This window comes from Colius striatus, chromosome 2 (assembly GCF_028858725.1).
Source record: "Colius striatus isolate bColStr4 chromosome 2, bColStr4.1.hap1, whole genome shotgun sequence".
Classification (NCBI taxonomy): Eukaryota; Metazoa; Chordata; class Aves; order Coliiformes; family Coliidae; genus Colius; species Colius striatus.
This window is the reverse complement of record NC_084760.1, coordinates 98,625,199-98,637,788: the sequence shown is the minus strand read 5'-3', so window position 1 is coordinate 98,637,788 and position 12,590 is coordinate 98,625,199. Positions and strand designations below refer to the sequence as shown.

Here is a 12,590-nt window from a genome sequence, read left to right as displayed (position 1 = left end):
CTTAAAAGAAAGCTGACCAGAGAATAGATAGGGCAGGGAAGGGACTCAGTGCCCTGTCTTTTAAGTACATGTACTACTCCAAACAGTATGGAAGGAAGGTCAGCTACGCCTTGGTTCAAGAAATGCTGAGCTAAAGTTTCCCCAACATCTTAGCCAGAAATGCAGAACTCCTGCTTTGTAAGCAAGAAGCCATTTGCAGAAGGGAAATATTGTCATACCAAGGTAGTTGTACTGTCAGTTTAGTGGACCAGTTTCTTTGTTGTTATAAAACAAACAAGCCCTACTCAAACTTCTGCCATCATGTAGCACCATGGTCCAATGTGGCATAAGCAAGTGGACAGTCAGGTATTTTGACAAGTTTCATTCTCTACATATCAATGGGAACTTCTGAAATGGTGAGGAGGTGGCCCGAATCCAAATGCCCTCCTCAGAAGGTCTGGCATCTCCTGCTCACACCTATCTTCTTTCATAGAACAAAAAGATGAATGAAGGAGAGGGAAACTTGGCCTGCCTCAAAGGACCAGAACCTGTTTGCCACCCAGATGAGGGTGAACAAAAGACATGTCCTGAACAGCATGTCCTGTTGAAAGAGCTTTGTGCTGCTTTCAAAGGCAATGTTTTGTAACACAGTTTACCAATTATCAAATCCAAGCAACTCAGCCAGTTAAAGACTTTTCCCTGAGCCTTCTCAAGTCTCTTAAAAAAGGCCCAATGGATGTTTCAGGCTTCAGCAGCAATGCCAGCTGAGCATATTCACTTGACCAGTCCCTCTACCCTTTGGTTTTGTGCAGGAAAATGTTTTCACAGGTGACACAAGTACCAAGTCGAAGAGCTTGTTCCTTAGACATGAAAGGAGCAGGAGAAAAAAAAATATTAAAAAATAGCACACACAAAAAAAAACCCACCAAAAAAGATAACCCTTCACAAAACAGCCTGGACTTCCAAGCTTTGGCTTTTGTATTTTGACATCAAACAAAAAAATGGAAGGGGAGAATAGAAGTGAGATTTTACTGCTGGAGACTTAAAACCAAATGAGAGCCTGCACTCATGTCTGTACAGCAGATGGACTGTCAGAGGCCAGCGTTACAGCAGGTATTCAAAGGGGCTGCAAGCTACCTTGCAGTCATCCTCCCAAAGCATTCCAGTTCCTCATAGGAGCAGACACAGCAAAGACCTCCTTTGCAAGCTTTTAAAAAACAAGCAAGTGAAACAACTCCCTGTCACCACCTCCTTCAGCTCCCAGCACAAGTGAGAGAAACCACACTTGGTGCTAGCCAGAATGGGTTCACGCACCACACTAACAGGAAACTTTGTGTAAAATACCAGTCACACTGGAAACAAAGAGGATAATCACAAAAAACTCATGCCCCCATCTCTGTGATCTATCCTGCATTGTACTCATCACAGCTGTAATTTTAATATAATTACACATCTATCACGTTGCTTGACATGTCATATACATATATACATACAATACAGTAATTAACAGCACCCTCAAAGTCTCTGTACTGAAATCCTGGAAGTTTTAAGGATGGGAATTAAGGATGACAATTAGGTTTTAGCATCGGAGAGACTGCACCTTGTCACTTATGCCTGCAAGACAGGGCAGCTGGGGGGCCATGCTGGTCCCAACTCTCGCTTCTTTAAGTCCATTAAGATCAGATAATGCTGCCTTGAAAGGGTTGTCAGAAGTCCTAGTCAGTGAGAGACAGGTTTGGTTCATCTCTTGGATTGTCTCTGTCCCTTGTCAGCTGCCAAGCTGATAAGCATCTCTCTGGAAAGCTGTTTTTTTTTTTTTAAATAGTAAATAAAAGCTCATTTTAGGAAGCAGCTGCACAGCGAGTGACAGGAGAGGGCTGACACGGGCACGGCACCCGCTCCCAGGGCTGGCCACTCACTCTCCGTGGCACAGCAGCACTGGGCAAAGCCCGTGCCGGTTCTGCCGGCACTGCCAGGCCTAGCTGCCCACCAGTACCACGGTGGGGTAGGGAACCTGCTTGGCTGGAACAAGCTGGGGGCATCAGTTTTCTCTTCTCACTCAGGAATGATCCTCTGCCCAGAGGAGTTTAGGGAAACACCTGCTTTATCCTGCAGCCACGAGAGAAAGATGGCAACAATAAGCATGGTGATATAGTTTGAGCCATCCCATCACACAGGGATATTGGGACAGAAAGGGAAAAAGGATGATAGGGGAATTTAACTGTAGTAAAATCATTTGTTACACACCACAGCCCCTATTTATCTCTGTTATCTTAATTAGGTTAGAGAGATGACTCTGGCAGGGCCCAGAGGCCAAGCCTGAGGGCTCTGAGATCATTATCATTCCTACTGAGAGGTGCACATAAACCCCAAGAATGAGCCAGGTTGAAGCAGGACACCCCCATGTATCAAGCTCTCCCTGGATGTTCTGCTCCTCTCCAGCCCAGCCCAGCATCCTCCCTGTCCTCCCTCTGGTGCAAGAATGCAGGGCTGCATTCCTGCCTTAATGAAGTTAATATTGCTGGAATGTCAACCTGCAGTGTAAGCCTACAACTACAAAAACAAAAGATATATTTCCCTCCCCAACCCTACACGGGTTGTGAATTGGGTTTTTGTTTTCCCCTTCAATTGGATTAGTGGTGAAACTTAGAGAACTTTGCCAGAAGCTAAAACCGTCTCTGGTTTGAAAAGAAGTGCCTCTAACTGAGATGAGGGCACCAAGTTAGAGCAGCTCAGAGCAGTGCCATAAAGTACAGTATAGAAATGCACAGATGGCCACCTTTCCAGGGGAGAATATGTTGGATTTGTGGATCCAAACAGGGCTGGGTACTCAGCAGGTACAAACTGTTGTTGCTTCATTGGCCTCAGCTGAAGGACAAGGACTGGAAGGTACTGAGAAGCTGGTTTAGAAGCACATACACAAATGCAAATACACACCCATCCACTCGCAGCAACTGACACTGTTTATTAATCTCATCTCAGTGCTGTCAGTGAGCTTAAAAATGTATCACATTCTCTTAAAACATTCCCTCATATACAAGTGTACAGATACCACACCTAGCACAGCACACCAGAGCAGTTTTCAGTTATGCAATTTACACATTTCTCCCAATTTCAGGTTTTAAGACCCTTCAAATGAAATGGTAAGTTTGTACTCTAAAGCTCTCACTTCAAATTAAGCTGCCACCAGAAATGCAAACATTCAAAGGCTCCTATTCTGCAAAATGAGCTTAGCACATTTACAACATCTAGGCAAATACAGGGCATGCATTGTTGCAAAAAAATAATGGGCTAGGTCTCCAGGCAAAATAAAAAAAGTGACAATTCCAGTGAGTGATGCAGATTTACATCAGGGAAAAAGAGAACAGAAAATTATGGCTGTAATACAGGAGCAAATCAGTTCTGAGCCACTGCAACTCTAAAAGCCACTGTTCTCCATTAGCCACTACCTCCCCATTTCATTTTCTAAGAAAGGTAAGTTTCCTGCAGAAAAGGTAAGTCATGATGAATACAAATAACCCATTCTCCCGTGCCTATTTTGGGCTAGGAGCACTAAAATTCCAGACATAAATCCTGTCCTACCAAGAGGCAGAGCTCAGGCCCTGTTGGCACCCAGGAACATCCTATTAACTCCTTTGATTGTGTCAAGTATATATTAATATTTAACTATGTAGTCCATGAAATTAGGATTAAAATAAAACATGAATTTGTGCAAAGCCAAACTTCCACATAGCAAGCATTTCCCACCTTAAAGAGAAGGGAAAAAATATCCTGGGCTACAGCACTTAACTTCTCCCAGACGCTATGAAAAGCCTCATGACAACACCACTCCTTCCCCTGGGAGGCAACAGGAATGAGTCCAGGGGCAGAACAGAAGGATGCTAGTGTTAGGGGAGAGCTAAACCTTAAAAACAGCACTTAAAAACACTTCACAGCACATGCTGTAGAGACCTCACATAACCTGTTTAGCTTCCCTGAATACTACAGAGGATTTTTTAGGGTTGTTTTTTTTTTCTATTGAAGAAGAGCTGGTTACACACTCTATTGGCATGTGGAGCTTCTCAAGCTTCCAAGTGCTGGTGGTCTGGAAGCATCAATACCCACGTGACATCTGCTCCCACCACCTCTACAGAACTTCTTGAATGCTCCTGGTGTTACCTTTGAAGATAACAGATGGAAATCTCATCCACTTTTCAGTATCTGGTTCAGTAGTTTACTGAGGGGTCTAGAAGAACTTAGTTCATCAGGATAACCTTGTGTTGTCACCTTTAGCTGGAGAGTACCTCAAGCGAAGAAGGGAAGGCTGGGAGTAATGCAAGGGAGGTCCCAGCTGAGGTCACTTTACCTGGGATGGACAGAGGTGTATGCAGGGGAAGAGTGAAAGGAAGCACTACCAAAAAGCCCAAGGTCACATGGCTGTTAGGAAGTGTGGAGGTCTGAAGACTGAGACAAAGGCTCATTCCTCACAGAGAGGCACTGCAGGAATTTTATATCGGGGCCTTACAGTTAGCAACAAGGCATGCCCAGGCAAAGATCTTCAGAGTTCTGGCAGTGTAACAGGGGACTCTTCTGCATAAGAAAAGGTGCAGAACCGTTTCCAGCACTTCTGGAAGGAAACAAAGCCCTTAGAATTCTCAGGCAGGAGAGCACATGGATGGACGTTGTAGTGATGCTGGAGGAGAAACAATGGACAGTGGGTACAGACAAACAAAATGCCTTCCTAGGAAGAGACTATGGAAAAACTTCCAAAGAGCAGTATATAGTTTCTGAACACCTGAACCCCTGAAATTCCTTTTAGGTAGCACATTTCTGCATATATTTTTCTTACATTGCATTGTTACCTGCCAATGAGTTAAAAGTCATTATAATTGAGCTGGATCTTAAGTTAGAATACAGAAGAAACTCATCAGGGAGATGCAACTATCTAAGCATTTAATGGAGAGGCAGAAGTAGAGATAGTGGGGAAGGACTCAGGTGTAGAAATCAGACGGTATTTTGAAGAACTTCTGTTGTCATCTGTCTTCTTAAGAGACTCTTTGTTATAATAGACACCCACATAACATAAAGATAATGTAGTAGCATATTCCATCCATGAACTGCAGTACTGGAAGATAGGTAGATGCAGAAGTGTTAACTGGAGAACAAGGGGTCTTGGCAGAGTTAACCACCAAGCTCCTTGCTCTGCATGTGCTGGGAGGCATGGGTCTGGCAAGGTGAACAGCCATATCTGTAGTAACTGAAGGGTGATCCTTGAGGCAGGGCAATCTAAACAAGGAGACTCGATTTTGTTAGGAAGTCAACTCAACAACCTGGAGAGAGGACACAGAGATGCTGACAGGGTGAGAGAGCCGCCAGCTTGCTCCATCTGCTTGGGTGAAGCAAGGTTTGTTCCTAGAAAGGAGAAGCCTAAGACTGAGGATCTAAGGGATCTGGGTTATAACAACAAAGGAGGCCTGGCTGTTTTTTGTCTGCTGACAAACAGTTTTGTTTTAGGAGACTGAACTGTGTCGCTGCATACACTTTCCGATAACAAGAGGGAAACCTCCCACAGGGCACTAGATAAGGTTGACCCTACAGGAGGTGCTGCAATGTAAGACCCAGCTGCAGAAGCCTATGGAGCCAGCTTGAACCTTATAGGATTGCAGCGGTGTTCACTGAGCAAACTACAAGGGAAAAATGCACTTCAGCAGCACAGAAGGTACAGCCTGCTTGATGATCTGTGACAAAACTTGAAGAGCAACATGTCCTAGGCTTTGTGCTAGTGTAGCTTCACATTATTAGACACTCTCAAACTCAGTTTTCAAAGTGGTCAACTTCTTATAAATGCAAGCTTTTTTTCCTCCTCAAATACAGTTGGTTAAAGGGGTTTTCATCTTGAGAATGAAAACAACCTCAAGAGCACAAGTGGCGAAAAGTTCTATCCTGCCACGATTACCATTACCTTAAATCCTGAAGCTTACCCTCTGCAACTGTAACAGTAAGAAGTGAAGACAAACTGAGGCAACGAATGCTGAAAGACGTGATCCAAAGCATACAGTTTAGATCTCACAGCATTCTTGATTTGCAGTTTGCATGGTGCTGTTTTCATTTTTGCCACATTTAGGGGGTTAAACTTCTGTTTATGATTAAGGACCCTATCTTCTCCCCCTCACACACATACTTACCATGAGATCAACTGAGTGTTAGTGTATCTGTACAGTGTCTGCAGGTCAAATGGGCTCCTAATCCAGATAATCCACCCAGTGTGATTGGTTACAGTTCTGTAGAAATCCTTTAATTTTCATTCTCTTGCCACCGCTGACAGTCAGGGTTTTGTTAACAAATTAGCAGCAAGGTAATGGATGCAGGTGGATTAGAATACCTTGTTTTGCATGTGGCAGCATCTAGGATAGCTATACTGCATTTCCAACAACCTGAAAGGCACCTGCCACAAGAGCGTATTTTGGGGCCAAGGTCCCTGTGCTAGACAGGGTGAGGGAAACTGCCTCACACAAAAGGTGGGGGGAAAGGAAAAAGTAGAGCACAGAAAATATGAAACTAGATAGATATGCAGGGGAAAAAAAGTACATGAAACACAAGGAGAACTGGAGAGGAGCACCTAATTCAAAGAAAAAGGGGATGAAGTTGCCCTGTCTTACAGGGGAGGACAGGAGCCCCAATTTCACCCAACACATCCTGTAAGTAGAACAAACAAAACCAGATGTAACAAAAAGGTGAGGGAAGCAAAGGACTCACGTAACCAGAGTCGATTGGTGAAACAAGTTAAGAGCATTCACGTCTTTCTCACATAAAAAAAAATACTGCACTGGTTTAAAAGCAGAGCTCTATTTATCTGTTTAGTTATATCAGCAGAATCTCTCGAGAGACCTTTTACAAACCCTAGTGATAAACACCTCAGTTTGAGTGGTGTGCTCAAAAAAAGCACAAGTTCTTAAAGAATGAGAGCAGAAAGAAAGTGAGACAAGTAAACTTAGAGGAAACCATTTTATCCCACATACTCATCCAGAAACAAAAGAAATCTTATTTAGAAGGACTCATAGAAAGATTATTCTAATTTCAATGAAATGATCTCTCAGAGTTGCAGTAGTAAATAACAATACACTTGAGAAAAATTCTGGCAGGAAGAGAAGCCCTTTCCACACTTTTGGAAATGTGGGGAGGCAGGATAAGAAAGACAACAGATCCATTTCTAATTACTAAGAGTTGTAAGAGGTGCCAGAGGATACACCATCCTAGAAATGTAATATCTCGTATCAGTTTATCCCTTTAAGGCATCATCTTACACTGTTCCCTGGTCATTACTAAGCCAGGAACAAGCTTCAACCCTTGGACTAAGAAGTTTTGTACTTCCCATGCGATATTTCAAAACCCAATGTCCCACGCACATGCATTCAGTCCCCTCAAACCATTTGGGTTTCCTCCCCCTGGTGCCACATTCTTTGCGCCTGACTTCAGAAGATAAGTAACACTTTCAGCCCCAAAGTTCTTTTAAAATTCACCTCCTGTTCAATCACTGACAGTTTTGAATTTGGTGACAAATATGTTGGCTAGCAACTCGACTACAGGAGAGAAAGAAAACCCCACAAAGAGGTGGAACTTAAGAACAAAGGAGGAGAACAAAAGCCCCCCCTTCTCCCAATTTGTCTGCCCACATACCAAAGATCAAAAGAGCTCTGAGAAGCCTGTGCATAATCTACATACTTTGTGACCTTATTACAATCAAATTCCCCGCAGGCGCTGCTGCTGTGTATATATGCACACACTGTAAATACACAAGTGGGTCTGTGGACGTTTGCCAAGTCATTTGCTCTGTGCACTGAGTTTGCTTACTTTTAACAATGCTGAGGCCAAAGAAGTGAGGCTCTTTAATCTTCACTAAATCGCAAACTTGCTGAAAGAGCTGCTGTCCAGTGGCTTTGACCTGAAAGAAACAACCAATCCAACATTACAGATGGTTCACACACCTGGATGGAGCAAGTCTTCTTTACACTAGCCTATACATTTTTGGGTATCATAGCCAAAAAAACACAAAAAAACCACAGAACAGGCTTCGTTTTCAGTATTACTATCGCTATTATCATAGAAAAATAATCAATGTGGCATTCTTCCTCTTTCACAGTGCAAAGTGGCTCAGGTCAATAAGACATGAATTGAAAGTTTCATATCTACTGGCATCTCTGTATAAGAATTCAGGGTGCTGCTGAGGCCATAGTTTTCTGCAGTAGCTTCTGGGCTATTTATAGGTGCTCTTACAGAAACCACACTTGAAATCGCAGAAATTAATATACTGCTTCTGCAGGGGGTTTGGACTAGATGCTCTCTAAAGCTCCCTTCCAATCCCTACAAGTTTATGATTCTATTCTCCTGTGGATTTTTTTTTTTTTGGAGACGTTATAAGAAAAAAACAACAAAAAAACTCTTGCATTCAGGAGAACTAAAAAGTACACAAACCAACCCAAGACTGCATGGTTTGAGCAGAAATAGCTCGTGGGTTAGAGATGAGGCTGCTTCTATACCTCATACAGAAGAGCTTGCCCCATCCCTTGCAGACTTCTGGTCACACAGCAATTAACATAATCTTCTGAAGCTGTCACAAACAGCCTATAAGCTCTCACCCACTGCCATGCCACACGGAGACCTTCCCATACCCTTGCCCCCTACAATGCTGTGCACACACTGAGGAAGCAGTGCTACCAGCACACATAGGCTCCTGCAGGGACCAGAGGCTGAGTAGCACTTGCAAGCACAACACAAGGTAAGAGAGCACAGTGGCACAGCTACTGAATGCACTGCTCTGGCAGGGCTGCTTGGAGCATAGGCTCCTCCAGCAAGAGCATGACTTTTGCTTCCTGCACGTGCAGGTGTGGATGTATAATATGATCAGAAAATTCCACCACTAAATGTCTGCTCACCTACAGCCTCAGTTCCTCCTGTCTCATCACACCAGCCCAGGGGCACAGGCTGACAGACAACCATAGGCACAAATAACACCTCCCACAAGCCCCCAGAGGCATAGGGGAAGGACTTCCAAGCAAGAATGAGTTGGGGAAACAGAACACCATCAACACAGACAAGCTCAGCTCCACCTTGGATGTTACCAGCTGCAGCTGCAAAACAGGCCAGAACCTCTGAATTTCATTACACCACTGCTGGATGATGCAGATTAGTAGCAGTAATAGCAGCCCTCCCAAGGGGGTACTGCACAGTGCTACCTTCACAGCAGCAAAAATGACAGGGCAGAAGCAGATTACTGAACTCTTCTACAAACTAATCACCTTCATCAAACAAACAGCCCCATAATTCTTTAAACCCTTTGAAGGCAGGTGTGCCACACTTCCAGAAACCCGCTGTGCTCCCCTCCCTGCCCCAGGATGTACCATGTCACTAGCCATGGACAATAGAAAACAGGAGGTCATTTAACTACTCTTTCTTCTACTTGACAGGGCATCACTACCCAGCCACTCACTACTGCTTTATCAGGAGCTCTGAAACCTGCACTGCACCAATACACACACACATGTGTATACACGTTCTCTGGAAGGATAGGTGGTAGTACAGTTCTGGTAAGACCCAAATCCACACCTAGGTCTTATTATGGGTGTCTGTGTCAGACAACACCCTTACAGACTCACACCTAACTGGAGCATTTGCTCAGCCACCAAGAACATGCAGTTGGAGGGAAAGTTTGGCATGAGTCTGCCTCCTTTGTCTAGGCAACAAGCTCTGAACACGTTTCTTCTACCTGAGGACTCACTAAAGAAAGGGGTCACCTACCCCTAGCCAGAATGGTTATGTGTATACAAAAGTCACTGCAGCACAGGACTGTCCGTAAAAAACAAATATCATCATATAGCTTTTAAGTGGCATGCTCTCACACCCAAGAAAAGAAAAACCTGCTGTAAGATACTTAGTTCTAGAGAACTGAGCACGTCAATGTTTTGTGACACTCAGCTCTAAAGCAGTGATTTAATCGGATTTCTTGCACAGCAGGTATGTGAGCGACCACCTTGTCTATTCTTCTTTTGACACTTCCCTTTTGTATCAAATTTTACTCTCAGGCTTTATGGCCATGCAATACTGATTGCACTTGCAATCATTGTTCCCTCCTCCTGCCTTTCCCTCTGCTCAAAGCAACCCATATTTCCCTTTGCATTTTCCATCTGTGCACTTCTCTTCAGCCCTTCCTCCCTTTGCATGTGGCTCCTGTGCCAAGCTCCATCCCAGACACGGCATGAATCATCCCTTCCCCTCATACTCAGCTTTGCCCCATGTCAGAATCTGGACTCAATTTCTTGTGTAAAGAAGCCCTAAGTGAAGTCAAGTGAAAGTTTATAGAAAGTACTTGCTACTCCAGGGTTATTCTGTGTGCAAATGTTCACACATAATGGTTACCTCCATATGCTTTAAACATCAGCTGTCCTGCTCACAGGACAACTGGAAGACTTCAGGCCTGTGGTCTGCCATTCAGACTTCCTCACCTCCAAAAATTTCTGCTGAAGCTCCCACCTTTGCTTCTTGCCTCTAGCTGCTGGAAAAACATCTGCTGTGCTGCTTCTGAACTACCTAAACACAGGTAGGATGGCTGCCTGCCCTGCTCCCCTCACTGGCAGCCAAACCTTTGCTAGCATTGCTCTCCTTTATTCAGCTGCTACCACTCCAGAAAGTTTTCAGAAACCTAGCCATAAAAACTAGTTGATGTCGATCAAAAAGTTATAAAAAATAGCAAGCTGACAAACAAAACTGAATATGCTGCGTATCACTCCAAGATCTTCAGTGCAACTAAAAATTGCACCAGTTGCACCATTCTCACTCACAGCCTACTAAAGCTCCCTGAGGCTCATACTCCACGTCCCCACTGGGGCTGTCTCGAACAAGGCAGATTGCTTTGCTCTGTGCCCCGGTGGCTGTTCTTCCCAGCAGAAAGCTCCCACTTCTCCTCACCATCCTCAGAGTTCCTGGTCAGTTGCAGTACCCACTAGTTCTCAGTGTTTCTGTTTCACTGCTCTGGGAAGCAAGTTTTCTTTCTCACCATCCCCTCAAATTCATCTATCCATTCAGCAAAGTGTACACCAAAGTTTATTAAGAGATATCCAATTATGGGTGAAAGACTTTAGAACGGTTCCTGCTCTCCTTTCTTCAGTGGCACCAACTGTGAAGAGCATACAACAAATCCAGTTTAAAGAGTGGGCTTCAATCTACCTGTGACCACATAAAACACACATAGGTAAACTCTTATCTGGAAGAGTGGAATTTATATGTGGAGAGGGAGAAAGGCACTACCTGCATAAACACTGTGCTTATCACCAGGAGGATCTATAATTTATTCTGTTGGAAGGATAACCATTCCTACCTACCTCACTGAGCTGCAAGCTTGTTTAGTATTTGCATTCCACACTGAAGAGGTTAAAAGGCTTTGAAAACCTTAAGTATCAGCATTATTATTCTAATAAATGCACAAAGTATCATCTGTGGTTGTGCTAATTAAATTTGGTTCTACCACTACTCTCATTAGAAAATTGCCTTGATGTTCTTTTTAAAAGAAAGCTCTCTTCAGCTGCAAAATCTTAACTTTTGTTGTTGTTTTGAAGGGTGATGTGGTAAAGACAGCAGCCAAATGAAAAGCTGGTTTTGGTGACCTGCCCAGCTGCAACAGTTCATGTTTCACTCTCTATGCAACTGGGACACAACCATGTGTCGAGGTCTCATGTTTTGGCCCAGGCAGCTATTCCCTTTCACACACAGGCATCTCCACATACATGCTTTCCCATCTTCCCAGTTGCCAAAGCAAAGTGCAGCAGAAGTGAGGAAGCAAAAAGGTATCTAAAAGGGCTACAGAGAAGTGCTGTGGCGGGAACCTCTCCATCGAGTAAAGTGGCAATGCTCAAGGCATCCCAACTGTTTGTGTGGCAGCAGGCAGGAATGGAGTGGGAGACATGGCATCTTCCCTCTGTCCTTGCCAGCACTCAGTGCAACTAAATAGCCTGGAGGCAGATGTGGAGCTTAGGGACATGGCAGCACTGGGTTAACAGCAATCATCTTCCAGTCTAAAAGATTCTATGATTTTCTCATAAACTGCAGGTATCCAGGGTATACTGTATGGTCTAAGCTCTGCCTAAACTTCATACAGTGGAGCATGTGCCCAGCTCATGCACAAGGAGGAGCACTGACAGCATCAGCCCTCCTGCCACCACTCTGCCCTCCTGCATGCCAGCCTGCACCTTTTCCCCTGCCACCATAGCCTCTGCTATCTTGGATCTTCAGCCTCCCTGATAAAAGCTATAAGGAGGTGAGATTTAGGGTCAGCCACAACAGACCATTATCCAGGCTGGTGCACCTGTTGCCAAGGACTTAATTAAAACATCATTTTGTGGCTTAGACGAAAGCCAGTGGATTGGAAAAGCCTTCAGGGGCAGTGGATGGGCTGGGTTTGAACCAGTAACCTAGAAGTAGAACTACCCAGATTTTGCTGTTAAAGCCTCTTTCCATCCAGCCCTTCCTTGGGGCTGTTTCAGATAACGATGCCACATAGGGTAGGAAAATTCCTACATGGATTTTGAAGATTAGCATGCATAGTCTCAAAAGTCACAGTTTCAATCAAGTGCTTAAAATAA

The 12,590-nt window shown here is 44.2% G+C and overlaps 1 protein-coding gene across 4 annotated transcripts in view; it reads right to left on the bottom strand.

The window, feature by feature from the left end:
- The window catches only part of FRMD1 (FERM domain containing 1), a 42,971-nt gene that overhangs the window by 18,492 nt on the left and 11,889 nt on the right, over positions 1–12,590 (bottom strand). For all 4 annotated transcript variants that reach the window (XM_061991580.1, XM_061991578.1, XM_061991577.1 and 1 more), the window contains exon 3: positions 7,810–7,900. In XM_061991580.1, coding sequence (XP_061847564.1) covers positions 7,810–7,900 — 91 coding nt within the window. The remainder of the gene's footprint in view (positions 1–7,809; positions 7,901–12,590) is intronic.